The sequence below is a fragment of the Thunnus maccoyii genome, chromosome 22 (assembly GCF_910596095.1).
Source record: "Thunnus maccoyii chromosome 22, fThuMac1.1, whole genome shotgun sequence".
In the NCBI taxonomy this organism is placed as follows: domain Eukaryota; kingdom Metazoa; phylum Chordata; class Actinopteri; order Scombriformes; family Scombridae; genus Thunnus; species Thunnus maccoyii.
The window spans coordinates 5,549,567-5,566,650 of record NC_056554.1 but is presented as its reverse complement, the minus strand read 5'-3'; the positions used below and the strand labels follow the sequence as shown (position 1 = coordinate 5,566,650).

Below are 17,084 nucleotides of genomic sequence, written 5' to 3'. Positions count from 1 at the left end.
CGCAGCTCTTTTGTTTTCCCCCTTACTGTATTTGAGTTTTCTGAGCCTGAGAACTGCAGTGTTTATCCCACAGAGACTTTGCTGCTTTAATATGTCTATAAACCCAGAGCAACACACAGTCAACAAAGCCCTCTGTGCTCTCCAACTGCTGTTTCACCGTTTGCTCCGGGCCACTCCAGCACAGCTTTTCCCTCCCCATGCAAAAGATCACTTGAGTTTGTCTGCAGGCTTGGACGGAGCGAGAGCAGGGAACGAGGGGAGGAGAAGAGGGGAAGGAGATGGATTAAAGCTCTTACGTGACCTGAGGGTTTGATTTGTTTGTTGATGCCCTTCTTTCTCCTTCTGTCTGGGTCTGTCGGGCCGCTCGACTCTCCTCCTCTGCTCTGTCTTCCTCTGTGTCTGTGTTCGTGTCGGTTTACTCGCAGGCAACTCAGACTGTGTAAGGGCCATTGTTGTGTGAGATACTACATTTGTTTTGAAACTCCATTTTCCCACTTCTCTAAAATGTTTCAGCTTTTTCGTCACTGTGTTGCAGTCACATATGTATGTTTTTACAATGGATGAGAATAACAAATTGATGATGAGGAACTACATGGCTGTGTTTCTACAATAGAGCTCCAGCTGTGTTATATAAAGAAACAAACATCAACCTAATATAATAATTTAAAACTAAATGGCATCATACAATTAAAACAGCAGGAACACTGGGTCAAATGCTATCGATGAGATTAAATAAATGCCAAATAAATCAATCTGTAATACATTTTCCTGACATAATATTTGATTTGACCTACATTCTTCCGCTCTGTGTGTTCGCAGTACGCCAGAGAGACAGACCAGCTCAATAAGATCAACAGGAACGAGGGCAGACAAAAGCTTTTCTCTCTGGACCCTGAGACGCAGGTATAGAAGATGCTTCTTTTGAACATGCGGTCGGCCTATGATTTATTTATTTCTGTATCGACTCAGACTATTTAATCTCTCCTCCCCTCTCCGCCATTTACACCGTTTCCCCTCTCCCTTATCCTCTTCCTCTACACTTATCCCCACGCTCCCCTCTCTCTCTCTCTCTCTCCTGTCCACCGGATCAATCTTTCCTTCCTCACTGTGTCGACCTCCCGCTTCCCTCTTTCCCTCTTTCCTCCTCTCCTCCTCTCCTCCCTCCCATCTGACATCCAGAGGCTGGACTTCTCAGGCATCGAGCCAGACGTGAAGCCATTCGAGGAGCGCTTTGGCCGCCGTATCGTGGTCAGCTGCCACGACCTGACCTTCAGTCTCCAGGGCTGCGTCAGCGAAAAGGGTGACGGCGTCCTCACCAACGTATGTCATCATCTTAATTCCACAACACACATGACTATTATTTATATAACTTTTACTACCTTTCACAATCTAGTAGACCAGTGTGGCTCACTCCTGGTCTTGGAGAGCCTCAGCAATGCATATTTACTCCTTCTCCCCAACTGAAAAGCTTTTGATTGGCTGAGCAAACCTATATAGATATTATAGTAGACATCAGTATTACACTGTATTCATAAAATAAATCAAAACCAGAATGAACCACAGGACACAACATTAAGATAAAGGATAAAAACTTCAGAGTTGATGCTGATAATTTGACTGATTTTTTTTACTAAAAGGGCTTAAAACTTAAATATCTATCAAGCCTCAAGCCAGACCTAAAAGATCTAACCGTGCTTAAAAAGTGTTGAGTGAAGAAAACACTTTTGTGATTTTTGTTCATATGCACTTAAGCATATCTAACCACAGCACACAGCCGTCTTTTTCACACCAAACATCATCCGCCCGCTTCACCCTGTGCAGTTCTGCTCCAGATAACAAAGCCTTCATAATTCATGTTGGCGCGTCTGCAAGCGATGGAAGCAACCAGGCCAAAAGAGGATCAGACGGTCCATACTGTTGTAATATCCTCTCATTTTGTTTATATAGTAAAGTGTTATTTCACACATTAATGTTACTACGTTGTAATCCTCCTTTTTTTTTCACTCTGATATGTAAGATGGAAGCCCCCTGAGCTCTGAGGTTTGTTTAGGACTTAAGGCTATACTATGATGAATAATGGAAATGCCTTCAGTGTGTGTGATGAATTAAGAGCTCCTGGTAGGATGAGACAGCAGTTTGGAACATATGCGAGTACCGCCTTTGTTGGAGTGGATTGCTGTAGTCATAAAACATTGTGTTAGACCTCCTCCTCCTCCTCCTCCCGCTGCTCGCTGGTGCATTAGAAGGGTTGGTAGATTTGAACTGACTCATATTTGTGGTTTGGAAGAGGCACGTGCTTTTCTTTTCCCTCCCCCTCTTCCACAATCTCATATGTTTTAATGTTTACCGGATGGACTCAGGCTTGTCCGTCATGCAGGAACCTTCTGTCCTGGCATAAGTGCACGAAAATCACTAAAATGTGTGTGGGTTGCACTACTGTAGAGCCAACATTTGCTTCCAAAAGAGAGATCAACTAATATTTGTGTGGTTGATGTAATGAAAGACAATATTTTATGGAAATATATATATTTTTTCTCCCATATTTTGGCTAAATTTACCATTAAAACAGAAGTTTCAAAAATGTACAAATGTATAATTTTAACTGTTGCACAATTTGAAAAATTAAACCTCAAATTTAAATCCATAATAATTGTAATATTTTAGGTTTAGATTTAACCCACAAAATGTCACAGTAGCATTTCTGAAGAACTACAGGTTAAGAGATTATATAAGATCAGTGTGAAATGTGATATAAATGAATCCAGAGATGTTATAAACTTAGACTGATTGAAGTGAATGTGTGAAAAGCCGTTAACCGTCTCTCTCTCTCTGCCGCCCCCCCCCCCCCCCCCCCCAGGTGGAACCGTTCTTCATCAGCCTCGCTCTCTTCGACATCTCCAAGAGTTGCAAGATCTCGGCCGACTTCCACGTCGACCTCAACCCGTCCTGCGTGAGGGAGATGCTGAGCGACGCCCCGGGCCAGCTCTCTCCTTCATCGGACTCAGACGGCGGCGGAGGAGGAGGAGGAGGGGGAGTCATGATGAACGGAGACTCAGGGAAAGGGAACAGCCTGCCTGTTCTTCAGAGGGTGTCGGAGGCCCTCCTACGCTTCCCTACACAGGTACAAACTTGATTGTATTTAGACTGCGGAAATGACTTTACCTGAATCACAGAACTGGGTGTGAAAGCTGAAACACTGTTTTATTGTTCATTCAGTTTAGGTATGAATAACAAAATGTTCCTTCCTTGCAAAACATTTTTTGAAATCAGTGCCCTCCGGAGAAAAAAAACTGCATTTAACTTATTCATATACATAATACTATTAAAGAAAAGAGTGTAAAAAGAGCTAACATTCAAATGTGACTGCAGATAATACAAATACAGAGAGTTGATCAAAACAAGACAATAAAAGTTATTGAATAAGATGAATGTGATTCTGCTAATAATAAACCTTTTAAGGCAAGTGTCTTAAAAGTCTTTTTCCCCCAGTTGAGGTGAGGTCTAGTCTAAGTAGTAGTAAAAAAGTTTGCTTTCTTGTATTTTTTTTTTTTAGTGATGCATGTGTTAAAGTTTAAGCTGTTCAAATACAAACAGAAGTCACATGGACTCTGGTGCTGTAACTGGCTTATTAGACACCGTTTTGGCAACCGTGTCATCCTGTCGGGTTCGAGGTTTCGCTGATGTGGGTTTCGAGCTGATGAAACTGATTCCATTCCTGTTTTTTTTTTTTTTTTTTTTTTTTTTCTTCTTCTTTTCTTTTTGATTTTTGATTTTGTTGGGTCGTTCTTTCTCTCCGCTGTTCACACTAATTGGACCACATGAAGAAATAGCTGCGAGTTAGAATTAGTTCATACTGCGGTTTAAGTACCGCTGAGCGTCAGATGTCAATCACTTTTCTTGTAGATATTAATGTGTTTTGAGGTTGTTTCTCATAGTCGGTTGATCAGACTGTTCTCACTCTTCCACTGAAGAAATGCATATTTACAGTTTGGTTTACAATTTAAAAAAACAGACTAAACTGATACAGGTGAAGACACACAAAAGAGAAACAACTGATCAAAAGCAAACAATGTAAAAGCATATTAATCATGACATCTGTGTCCCTTCAGAGAAACGAACTGACGACACATGAAACACATGAAAGAAGCTCAAAGTAGTTCAAAGGGTCATATTTACAGGAACAACACCTCTGGGTGATGAAAACCTTTCAGTGCCTCTGAAAGTAGTAATGCATATAAATACAGGTTTATTGATAACTACAATTTACAAGAAACACACTAAGAGCATCACTAGTGGAACATGAATGCATGCTTTACACTTTCCAAGCCGACTGAGGTTGTGATTGGATGCAATCCTTATGTGACAGACTGTCTGTAACAGCGCTCAGCTTTCCCATGCTGACTGCAGCTGGCCCGGGTCGGATGAAGTAATAAGCGACCAGGTGATGGATTCCCCGCTGAGACTGCGACGACTGAATGATGGCGCCCTTAACCCAAATTCACCATTCTTGATTTCTGTCATATCGATTTCTCCCTTCTAACCAAAGCGCTGTTTTTTTTTTCCCCCATTGTCATGCCATTGTGGTATTTCCAGATGGCGAACGTGTCTCCAGACAATGCTTGGTCCACGTCCAGCCTTTAAACACTCTGAAGGGATCCACATGCAACCTCGGCGTAGCTCATTCAAGCAGCATTTGCGAGCAATTACAGAATCTCTTTGTTTTGCCGGTTTCTGATACGAGCTCTGCGCCCGGTGATGTAAGCTTTATGTCTCGTCACTTCTCTCTGCCGTGTTTTAAGTCCAGAGTTTTTTTAGGAAAGAATAATGCCCATGTGTGAGTGTTACACTTGGCTCAGGGTTCTGGCCTTGTGCAAACTCCTGCAGGTGCTGTGAGATAAACACACACACACATACACACACGGTCTGTCGCTCACCTCTGTTTGCTCGGTCCATTAATGAGATTAAATAAGTCAATATGACTGTAGTCTGTAGTAAATTAGCTGCAGCCAAGTTATAAAACACACACAGTGTATTCAAATACACACTTTCCATTTCCATGAAGAGAGACTATCACAGCAACAGAAAAACACAAACAACTTTATAGGTGAGAATATTCGATCAGGGAGAGTCACAAGCACTCAGAGCAGAAACAGTATTTCCGTTCCAAGCCGGTCTAATTTATGGACTTGATGTTAGATTCTGCCAACCCACACACACATGCACACACACACACACACACGCACACACACAAACACAAACATAGCAGGCTCTACCTCTGTGATTAGTGTGCTATTATAGCTCAGTTGACCACAGTTTAATTTAGGTGCATTGGGTGTGGTCCAAGGACAAGAGCCTCCACCTCTCGTATCTCTCCGCTGCCATCAGCAGCAACTCTCTGGAGGCCACAACCCTCGCTTCCAGTTCATCACATAATTCACAAATCTAATAAATTTTTTTTCGAGTGCGAGCGAGGAGTCGTAGCTTTATTCTCTCCAGCTAGAGACCAACAGTAGCACAGCGGTTTATGTTCGCAGAAAGGCTGCTGACACTGTTTGTGAGCTCTTCTGGGGAATCTAATGGTAATATGTTAATTTTAGGAGCTTTTTTTTTTTTTCTCCGCAGTGTGCAAAATGTGACAAATCATAGTGTCAAAGATTGTAAGCAGAAGCATGTGTGTGTGTGTGTGGCTGTGTTTGTTAGTGAAGGAGGGCTGATGGAAGAGGATGGGCAGTATTATGGCTTGGAGTGAAACCAGGGTGTGTGTCTCTCTGACTGTGTGCTCGTCTCTTCAAAGTTGTGTATTATTAATGCGCAGTTTGTGATGTCGACATCTATTTTGATTTAAAGCCTTTTAGCCGGTATGGCTCCTGCGGTGGAGTCACTCAGTTTCATTACTTATGCAGAAACTTTTTTCCAAAATGACTTCCTGCTGCATCTTCCTACGTGATAGCTTTTGTTCCCAAAAACCTCAACGGGAGTTCTTTTTCTCTGTAAGAGTGTGTACGTGTGTATGTCAGTATGCACAGTATGTTCTTGCCCGAATGAAAGTTCGGTCCCCATGAGATTGTTTGTGTGAACTGACACTACCCGTTTAAGAACAGCCCCATCTCACCACACCAAAAATAGACGTGAGCCCCATGTGGTTTTCCTGACTAACTTTAGCCAACATCAGCCACTTCCTCTGAACTTGCCTTGTAGAGAAGCAGAAAGTTGAATTTAAAAATGACGTTTTAAAGTTTTGAATCGCTGATGATGGCCTGTTTATTTGAGTCCCCTTTAGTTTGGCTGATTTTCTCCTCAGATCCATGGAAAATCTCAGAGGGAGGGTCATAGGGAAAGACACTCACAGTTTGCCAATTCAAATAAGAAAATCCACAGAACTTGTTGTTTACTGTATCATCGCTAATTAACCTCCTCTCACTCCCTTTTCTCCCTTTCTCCTCCAGGGTATTTTTTCAGTAACCAACCCCCACGCCGACATCTTCCTGGTGGCGCGTGTGGAGAAGGTGTTGCAGAACGGCATCACCCACTGCGCCGAGCCATACATCAAGACCTCTGACATCAACAAGGTGACGTATAGCTGATGAAAGCAACAGTGATCTTTCCCAGGATAACATTCTGTCTTCTCCTCCATATTGATTTTTTTTTTTTGTGTGTGTGTTCTGTTTGTTTTCTCTCATGTCTCCCCAGACTGCTCAGAAGGTACTCAAAGCTGCCAAACAGACGTGCCAACGCCTGGGCCAATACAGGATGCCATTTGCTTGGGCTGCCAAGTAAGACAGGAATAATGCATGAGTCACAATATTACCCAGTAATAAATCTGTTTAGATTCGTCTTTGGAATGACCTACAAATACATTGAAATATATCAGCATGATAAGATCATGCATTGCATATAAAACTTAAAGTCTATTCATAAATTATAATGGACGTATACATTTTGCACATCCTCTAAATGCTTCAGCAGTTTTCCAGTAGGAATGAAAAACAAGGTTCAGCTGATACTTCATACCAGGATATTTGAAATATTGGGACCGAAACTGATTTTTGAACCAAGTGAAAACCTTTTTATTTAAACCCAGGACATGTTGGATTCATCACAGCAGCCTGATAAATGACACCGACACAGTCTAAACTTTCTCGAAATCATCCAGCTGAAGATAAACGGGTCTAGAAAACACTGTAGGTCGGCGCTGTCGTCACGTGTCGCGTCTTTCCAGGCAGGTGTTCAAAGACGCTCAGGGCAGTCTGGACATGGACGGGAAGTTTTCTCCTCTCTACCGCCAGGACAGCAGCAAGATCTCCACTGACGACATCATCAAGCTGCTGGCTGACATCAGGAAGTGAGTCATCACCACTCTTACTGCGATTTTAGCTTAGTTACCGTAGCAATAAACACTCATCCTGTTGCAAATTAATGCATGTGTAAGTGTATATTTTAACATGGTATCGCATAGGAGACAGTGCTGTGCGTTGCTATACAACTCATTCGCACCTTCTTATTTTGAATCTCTTTTTTTCCACATCAGACCTGAGAAGAGCAAACTCCCGACCATCCCCGGACAGCTGAACGTCACCATCGAGTGTGTCCCACCTGACTTCTCAAGTATGTTTCAGTCCTAAACACTCGTCTTATCCTAACATTTGTCTCTCTGTAACAGTGAAGTCGAGTGCCCACTTTGAAAACATACTGACCACTTAACAATAGAGAAGAGAATGATTTGTCATTCATTCTTTACGCTGAGATAAAACGCATCATTTAGATGAAATGACTCTTAAAACCTGCACTGCTCAGCTATGTGAGCCCTCTGTGGTCGATTTCTTCATCACTAAGATTACAATCAAACAATAGTGCAAAGACCAAAACTGTGGTTTCCTCACTACGCATGTAACAAAATATGCCTGTTCCTTACAAACCATGCAATAAAGAAGTGCAGTTAAAAAGCACAAAGCTGAAGGGAGAGAGAGAGAGATATGCTGACAACTGTAAACTGGCAGTTTTGGGGTCACAAAGGAAGCGTGGAGGAAGCGTTTTGGGTGACGGAGTGCGCCCATGTGCGGGAAAGAAGCATGATGTGTTTTAATTTTAGGAGGTATAATAAAAGATAGACCACAGCATCCTGCATCAATGGCAGCAGTTGAAGAAGTGCTCAGAAACCCTGCCAGAAAGTAGTTAAGATAATTGTAAATAAGATGTAACTGTAGCTTTCTGCGCAGCCCAAAGCCTTGTACACTTGATTTGCACGGTCTCAGCTGTTTTTATAATCGATATCCTTACGTGACTTTTACATCGCTCACAAACGCACCGAATGACCCCTGAGGTGACTACTCGGGATAGAACAAGAACACAGCAGCGGAGGTTCGGTGTTCCTTAACCGGCGTGCTCTGTCCCTCAGATACGGTGACTTCATCATACATTCCCGTGAAGCCCTTCGAGGACAGCTGCGAGCGCGTGTCAGTGGAGGTAGAGGAGTTCCTCCCCGAGGAAGCCAAGTACAACTACCCCTTCACCACCTACAAGAACCAGCTCTACGTCTACCCTCTGCAGCTCAAATACGACAACCAGAAGACCTTCACCAAGGTGTGTGACTCACGATGATGTGCGATGGGTGATGGTTGGAATAAATGCTGAAACCCTGTCAACAAGGATTGGTTTCTGAAGCACATATCACTGATTGGACTCACTCTCACTGATTATTTACTCGGCCGTGTGCATTGATTTAAAGTAACGTTTTCTCCATGGCAGGCTAGGAACATCGCCGTCTGCATGCAGTTCAGAGATTCAGACGAAGAAGGTGCAGCCCCTTTAAAGGTGAGTTATATGTTCTGTATATGTTGTAATATGTTAGTGATGCACACATTTGAGTGTCTTCACAGGTCAGTTGTATCCAATTAGCGCTGATCTGATACAGTCCAACAGAATATTAGAGCCACAGAAAACAAGGTTTCACAATCTCAAGATATATAGATCATATTATGTGGAAAAAAAGTTGGAATATTTTGAGGATAAAAGTTGAAAATTTAGACATCAACTTACAGGAACAACATCATTCAGAGAGATGAGTGTATGATAGCGTATGATGTTTATGTAACAAAGCCTGCAAAGGGTTATATACATGCACAGATAGCAGAGCATACAGGTAAAAATCCGAAAAGTCAGTTAATATTGTGCAGATAGGTTGAGAGTGAGAAAAGGAAGTGGAAGAGGAGGATAGATGGTTTGGGGGATGGAATCAACATGCACTTTTATTTTCAACAGATTTGCAGGAGCCTGGTGCTAATTTCTCAGAAAACAGTAATACTGTCATGAAAACTTGTGGAATGTTCTGAGAGAGATTTGATCAATAGCAGAAGCCTCAAACATGATAAACTTTCCTTTTTTTTAATTTTTTTTTTATTGCTTTTCACAAAGTGGAAGTCAGAGTGCAGTTGAGGGGCCAGAAAAGGAAAAAAAGGAAAAGCTTTACAGAAGCTGGTTATTATAGCTGGCAGGAGAAGATAATGAATGGTCACTGTGTGTCTCTCTCCTCTCTCTTCCTCTCCTTTTCTCTCTGGCCACACGTGTCAAATATTTGCGGGTGGAAACAGTCATCAAAGCACGGCGGGTTGTTTTTCTATTCACTCTTCCAGAGGGTAGGAGGAAAAGGAGAAAATTCTTTTGACTCGGACCGCCAAAACATTTACACACGATGCTCTTGATCAAGACAGTCCAGACAAGTCAGACCAGCACGCATCCACGCGTACTATATCTCAGATAGTGCGAGCGCACACACACACACACACACAGTCTGGTCTCAAACAAGTTGTTTACAAACAATAAGCAGGAGCCAGCAGCGCACCTCTCAGGAGATTTTAATCAGAGGCAAGCGGAAGCTCTGGTAAGATCTGGGTTTTACATAAGACACAAATGTGAAGGAGGGGAAATGCTTTTCAAGCTGTGGGGAAAGCTGAAGATGATTTTCCAGAGGTTGGGATTTAAAAAAAAAAGTATCAATATCAGCTGTTTACAAACTCATATCTATGTCAAATCATCACTGCTCACCAGTCCATCGTGCATTCATAAGCTCAGGTTTGGTTTATTTGTGGGCTTACCTGAAATTGCACTTTGTATACCTGATGATGAAATTGCCAGCGGAGCCAGGAGGGAAATGGGTTTTTAGTCGTGTGTGGTACAGACCTTGTATGGACAGATAGGATCAGATGCAGCTCCTGCAGCTGTGCTACAACCCTCATCCTGAGTCAGGTAATCAGAACTCCCATCAGCCCCCCACGCCCCACACACTCATGTGAAGGCATCTGAATGTGTTGTTTTTCCATGGCGGTACTGGTACGTTAGTCCTACTCTACCGTGTGGTCTGCGCAACAACTGGTTGCTGAAATCTGTGTGACCCCTCCCCCTTCCCTCACCGCACCCACCTCCACCTTCTCTTCCAGCTTCCCTCTAGGCGGAGCTGAGAATTTGAACTCCGCACCCTGTTTTTTTCGCCTCCCCCATCCTCCAGGCTCACGTAGTCCTCCCGCAGAGTTGTTTCCCTGATCCCAGCTCCTATCAGTCACAGTTTCAACCAGCTGGCTCGAGATCGCCGTCCTTCCTCTGGCCAGTCCTGCTCATTATCGTTCATTAGGGATGACTACAATTGTTAGCGTCCTAATTACAGGATCGAGCCAGCCGTCAGAACAGGTCCGTTTTTTTTTTTTTTTTTTTTCTTCTTCCCTTTCGTCGCTCCTCATTAGAAGCGTCCTGACCTGGCCGAGCTTGACCTCGCCGCACAGATGAAATTTTTCCCACAAAACCCTTCACGTAGTGGCTGCAGCTCTGATGCAGCACAGAGCTCTAGCTGCACACTGTTTCCTTTGTAGTTTTAGGCTGCATCCATACTGTTCTACTTCCCTTTTTGTTAAGAAAAATGGATATTTGTCATTACATGAGTCACAGCGCTGTAAGTGTTCTGTATCATTTGGTTTTCTGTCAACATAGCATCCAGCAGGGGGGGGGAGTTGGTTGCTGCTGGTTCGTTAAAATAAGGTAAACAGTGCTGTGTATGGCCTGAAAATCTATATAATTTTTCATAATCAGGCACCTCTTGTCTAGTCAGACCTCATGCTTTTTTTTTCTTTTTTTCTCCAGACTTCATTTAAACTGTTGGTGTCTCAAAGATGCATATGATGAAGGGCTGCGCACTCAACCCGTCTTTTCTCTAAATATTGTCTGTAACCACAGATTGCTGAGCACTTACTCACCGCTGTGCTCCACCATCAAACAGCCCAGAGTTTGATGACTGATGTCGCTTGTTTGCCTTTCAGTGCATCTATGGCAAGCCGGGAGACTCACTCTTCACCAGCAGCACCTACGCAGCCGTCTTGCACCACAATCAGAGCCCAGAGTTTTACGACGAGGTGAGATTACATCCTGGAGCTCACTCATCAGGTTGTTGACTCTTGAGTTACATATTAAGAGGAAATGATGATAAGCGCGACTGGAGCAACGACGAATAAAGTTTGATTATTATTTTATTCTCAAATACCCTGAAACTGCTGTGTTCAGTGTTGAAATTCCTCAGCCCAGCACTGAGATAATCCTATAAGTCTGTCTCAGCAGAGAGCTGTGATCTCACACTAGACCGGTCAAACAGTCACACACCCCAGCACACACACACACACACACACACACACAAGAAGCAAGGAGCTCAGTGAAAGAGGTACGGTCAGGATACTGTTAGAGAGGTAGAGCAGAGGGGGTCCATATGGCCCTGATATCAAACGGATTAGGATTTTAAGAGTCCGCCACTTCCCCCCTCATACACCCGCATGCATGCATACACACACACAGAGGCACGCTCACTAGGATTTACCTCCACATGCTTTAGCTTCTTGTCAACTTATGGAGAATTTCTGCCCAAACAGGAAAACAATGCACCAAGAACTCTGACCATCCTTAATAACTTAGTCAGACTGTCATGATCTTATGGATTCCTCCGACTTACTCGAGAGAAACTTTAACGCGCTGACTGTCTGACACATTCCCATGTCATAAATTGGAGAGTCATGATATTCATTCATGACATTCTTGAGCAATTCGTCGGGAGTTAGATCTGTATTAGTGGAAAGTCTATTCAGCCGTTCTGTATGTGTCATTTCCTGTGAGTAAATCAATGTGTGCAAGACACATAGAAGTACATTTCCTTGTAGTTGCTGCCCCCTTGTGGACAATATATTTATTGTAGACTTCACCAAAGAAAGAGGTTTTTTTTGTGTGTGTGTTTTCAGGAACTCAAAATATCACGTGTCAAATTTGAACACATCTACACATGGGGAATTTTAAGTTACTCTTCTGCATTCATTAAGGTCAAGAGGTGGGAACTCATTGTGCACAGTAGCCAGCTGAGCAACTACGATGAATTTTATACCAACTTTGTGGGCCAAAAATCCCCAAACACATGAAACAAATGAAAGAAAAGTGACAATGTTGTGATAATAAGCTAAAAAAAACCCACTGACCTTTTCCACCGTGTGCAGGTAAAGATTGAGCTGCCGGTTCACTTGCATGAGAAACACCACATCCTCTTCACCTTTTACCATATCAGCTGTGAGTCCAGCAGCAAGGCCAGCAGCAAGAAGAGAGAGGGGGTGGAGGCACTGGGTAAGTCTGCACGTGACCACACATGTTCTGTATGTGTGTCACTTAATTGAATTGAATATTAAAACAAAGAAAATAAAGCACAACGCTGATTACATTTTCCATACCGTAAGAGGACTTTTCCCCCTAACCCATGTATAATCTCATCTGCATGTATACTCTGCTCCTGTCATGTGTCCCAGTGGGTTACTCCTGGCTGCCTTTGCTAAAAGACGGGAGGTCGAAATCAGTGGAGCTCCAGCTACCTGTAGCTGCAACCCTGCCCTCCGGATACCTGTGTCAGGATAGCAGGAAGGTACTGTATGCAACACTACATTAGCCACTTTGATATCCAAATCCAGCTAAGACGTCCTGTTTGACATCTCTTATTCTCAGTGGTAAAGGAAAACGACGAACCACAAATGAAAAGCAGTGGATAAAACAGATGTCTGATTCAGTTTTTAGTGCATTCAAAGTCCCAACTTGTGAGCTAAATGTCCACATATTAAATTATCACTTTTGGTCAACACTGTGGTGTCTGTCTGACATGTTTGTTCATGTTATGTCTCAATCAAGTAACATGCTACATATTTGCCTGCATTTGAACAGTCCCAACCAGATATCAAGTGGGTGGAAAATGCCAAGACACTGTTCAAAGTGAGAACCCATATAGCATCAACCATATATACTCAGGTAAAACACTTCATTCCTGTACCATTTCTCACATAATCACATATATGTGCAGTATGCATAAAGTAGGTGGCATACAGGGAGTGCGGATGACATTGTATTGTACGGTTTCCTCCGCAGGACCTGCATCTACACAAATTCTTCCAGCACTGCCAGCTGATGAAGACGACATCAGAGGGCAACCAAGCAGAACTCATCAAGTACCTGAAGGTCAGATACTGTGAGGCAGTGCACAGTCAGTTATTTGAGAGCAAGGATCAACTTACAGACATTTATGATGAACAATCAAAAGCTCCCTAACAGCAGCTCCAAACTTTGCAGCTTGCAGTTCTGTATTGTAGTTCAATTATTTTAGCAAGGGCACTAACAAACCCCACATTTCCTCTATAGCTTCTAAATGTCATTGTTTTAGATTTAGATGCTTCAAAGTCATATTTCAAGAAATTTCAGTCAACTCTATAGAAATACAGAACACAGCAATGAGCCTGTTTTTTGTTTTAAAATGAGTCCAGAGATCTGCAGGCGGATAAAGTGTTGTATTAGTACTTAAAAATTTTAGCATAAGCTTCTCGAGGAGCTCAAGCTAACAGAGTGAGTATCTTCTGTAAAAGTTTTTTAATGTAATTGTTCATAAAAATCCAAGTCAAACTTATCTTTACATGAGCACGGCTGTATTATTGCAGCTGTTTGATTCTTTTTCTCATCCTCCACTAGGTGTCAGCATTCATTTATTTCTTCCTCTTACCCTCCTCCCCACAGTGCCTGCATGCCATGGAGACGCATGTCATCATCAACTTCCTACCTACAGTGCTGATGCAGCTGTTTGAGGTGCTTACAGCAGCAACCAAAGTAGCCCACGATATTGCGGTCAACTCTCTCCGGTCAGTTGTTCACTTGTGTGTAAAGTGTGGTTTCAGCTCGTATTCGATACTGATAAAATTGCTTACAGCGTATCACTGCCTTTCTGTTCTCTGCACCCTCAGTGTTATCATACATATAGTGTCCAGATGTCACGAGGAAGGACTGGAACACTACCTGCGCTCTTTCGTCAAGGTATCACACCAACACAAACACTCCTGCACTAGACCTTCCGTTCAATACTTGCAAATGGGAAAACTTATAAAATAATTTAGTACTTGTCAGTTTCAGTTTAAAGCGCATCATGTGTGTATGGATCTATTTTTTCTCTCTCCTCAGTATGTGTTTGTGACCAACAACCATGCGTCAGGAAACTCGTTGAACACTCACGAGGTGTTGGCCACCGCAGTCACAGCCGTCCTCAAGCAAACTGCTGATTTCAACACCAGCAATAAACTGCTCAAGGTGCGCATCCGCATGACTTACCGTCACCCAGTCAGTCCAGTTGTAGCACTGACATTCAACAGCAGGTGGCATACATGCCTATAAAACGACTTATCAGATCCTCAAAACATAGAAGAGTTTCCTGTCCTCTACTGAGAAATCTAATGTCAGCATGTAGCTGCTTGTACTCTGTTTCTCAATTTACTAAGAATTATCTCTGTGACATAGTTCCCTGTCTTCACAATGGCTGTTTTCTCAGGAAGGCTGCATGAAATATGTAGTAGTCTGACATTAATCATCTTTTATCCCTCTCTGTAGTACTCCTGGTTCTTTTTTGAAACCATGGCTAAATCCGTGGCCCTGTACCTGCAAGAGGACAACCGCATTAAGGTTGGTATTTAGCGGTTTCTGCTTCCATCATGCAATTAAGATTAAGAGCACTGCGTCTGTGTGTCTAAATGTCTGTGTCTGGCATGGATATCACAAGCAAACAAGACATTTAAACAAATCGCACACACACTCAAAGAGAGAGCGGGTGACTCGCACTAAATCATTAAACTTTGTATATATTCCACATTCTGATGCCATGGGTCTGCATTTCATCTGGGTCCAAAGCAGCAGTGCTAGTTCAGCAGTGCTGCTGTTAAGAAAAACTTTGATCCATGTTATGAGAAAATATATATACTTTAAAGTTAATTGTAAACACTGCTAATGTGTCCTTATAATATTTCTATATTTCTGTTTATTTAATACTTTACATTTTAACCTTTTTTTTTTTTTTTAATGCCTTCAAGTCAAGTGATCTATCATTGTGTCCCGACCATCTCCTCAGATGCCGCGGGCCCAGCGATTCCCCGACAGTTTCCACCAGGCGCTCCAGTCCCTGGTGTTGTCCATCATGCCGCACATCACCATCCGCTACATGGAAATCGCAGAGGAAGCCCGCTGCATCAACCTGAGCCTGGCCAATTTCATCAAGGTCTGAACCCCAAACGTACACGAAACATTTGACGTCTGACAGCAGAAGCACAAACACTGAGAATGGACTTTCCAGTGAAGTAGGAGACGTCTTTGGACCAGCAGATAAACTTTAGAAATTAAAATGATTTGCATATTCATAGATAATATTCAGAATTTCTAACGAGGTAATTTAGCTTTATTGTCGAAAAACAATATTAGACTCAAATTATCATTCAAAGCAGAGTCTTTTCACATGGAGGGAATGTTTAGCTTACAAAAGTCTGTTTAGCGGGCACTTTCCCAATCTGCCTGAAGTGTTTCCTTGTCACTGCTTGATTGACACCAAAGCATTAAAAAAAGTCGCTGTCAGAACTGCTCCATTTCCTTTATACTTGTGCTCTGCTCAAAATATGAAAGATGATTTTTCTGTGATATGTCCTGACTGAGATATTTTGTTATTCACACATTGTTCTCGCGGCTCATTGCAAAAAATTTTTATGGTTTCTAAGTGCCCAAAAATACTTCGCTGGGGCCCGTGACACATCTGCTTTTCCTTCATAGCACAATAGCTCTATTGTGATTTATTTGTTTTTGTCACCATACATTCACCGTGCCTCAGCAGCACATGTCATAACCATTCTTCTTCTTTCCTCAGAGGTGCCTGACCTTCATGAACAGGAGCTTTGCCTTCGGTCTGGTCAATCACTACATGCGTCATTTCAGTCTCAAAGATCCCAAGGTACATGGCCTGACACAGTGGGCCAACACACTCAGTAAGAAAGTACTGCAGGTGCAATTTAGGGAATGTCTATATAGATCCAACGTCACCTGACAAGAGAAAAGGAAGACTAAGACGATCACATTTTTTTGCTGGCAAACTGACAACAGCACTGAGCTATAGCTGCATTACCTGTTATGTTACCTGAAGTGCAGAGTCATGCATCTAATCCGGCCACATCGTGCTGTTTCTCACGCTCTATCTCTATTTCTGTATCAGCAGCACATTTGACTAACAAATCGAACCAACACAGCAGCCCGTCAGGCTTTGTTTCAGAAACAGCAGCAACGAGGATTATATGTGAACAATGAGGAGAATTATGTTCATGCACCGAGGTGGTTGACAGAAATTTGCATGCGCCCGTGCAGAGCGTGCAGAGCGTGCAGAGCACACACACACTCACGCATGTATGTTTGCCGCCACAGGTGCTGACTGAAATGAAGTTTGATTTCCTGATGACAGTGTCTAACCACGAACACTTCATCCCTCTTAACCTGCCCATGGCGTTCGGGCGCACCAAGCTGCAGAGGGTACAAGGTGAGAGTCGGCTATCATTTCCCGCTTTTACCATTGAATGCATTATTCTCCCTACCACACATGTAACCACTGACTAGCTTCACATGACCCCATCCCCCCCTCCCCTCCAAACTCCTCACCGACCCCTTTCTGACCTGCATCCAACACACTGATCCCCTCTATTAACCTGCCTGATTGGTTTGACCAACGCATACACAAGTCT

General features: G+C 42.9%; 1 protein-coding gene across 2 annotated transcripts in view; it reads left to right on the top strand.

The window, feature by feature from the left end:
• The window catches only part of dock11 (dedicator of cytokinesis 11), a 67,442-nt gene that overhangs the window by 14,806 nt on the left and 35,552 nt on the right, over nucleotides 1-17,084 (top strand). For both annotated transcript variants that reach the window (XM_042400505.1, XM_042400504.1), the window contains exons 10-30: nucleotides 820-903; nucleotides 1,180-1,320; nucleotides 2,858-3,121; nucleotides 6,447-6,569; nucleotides 6,691-6,773; nucleotides 7,220-7,342; nucleotides 7,529-7,605; nucleotides 8,396-8,580; nucleotides 8,746-8,811; nucleotides 11,304-11,396; nucleotides 12,516-12,639; nucleotides 12,819-12,931; nucleotides 13,225-13,308; nucleotides 13,426-13,515; nucleotides 14,065-14,186; nucleotides 14,289-14,358; nucleotides 14,503-14,628; nucleotides 14,926-14,997; nucleotides 15,440-15,586; nucleotides 16,223-16,306; nucleotides 16,771-16,882. In XM_042400505.1, coding sequence (XP_042256439.1) covers nucleotides 820-903; nucleotides 1,180-1,320; nucleotides 2,858-3,121; nucleotides 6,447-6,569; nucleotides 6,691-6,773; nucleotides 7,220-7,342; nucleotides 7,529-7,605; nucleotides 8,396-8,580; nucleotides 8,746-8,811; nucleotides 11,304-11,396; nucleotides 12,516-12,639; nucleotides 12,819-12,931; nucleotides 13,225-13,308; nucleotides 13,426-13,515; nucleotides 14,065-14,186; nucleotides 14,289-14,358; nucleotides 14,503-14,628; nucleotides 14,926-14,997; nucleotides 15,440-15,586; nucleotides 16,223-16,306; nucleotides 16,771-16,882 — 2,383 coding nt within the window. The remainder of the gene's footprint in view (nucleotides 1-819; nucleotides 904-1,179; nucleotides 1,321-2,857; nucleotides 3,122-6,446; nucleotides 6,570-6,690; nucleotides 6,774-7,219; nucleotides 7,343-7,528; nucleotides 7,606-8,395; nucleotides 8,581-8,745; nucleotides 8,812-11,303; nucleotides 11,397-12,515; nucleotides 12,640-12,818; nucleotides 12,932-13,224; nucleotides 13,309-13,425; nucleotides 13,516-14,064; nucleotides 14,187-14,288; nucleotides 14,359-14,502; nucleotides 14,629-14,925; nucleotides 14,998-15,439; nucleotides 15,587-16,222; nucleotides 16,307-16,770; nucleotides 16,883-17,084) is intronic.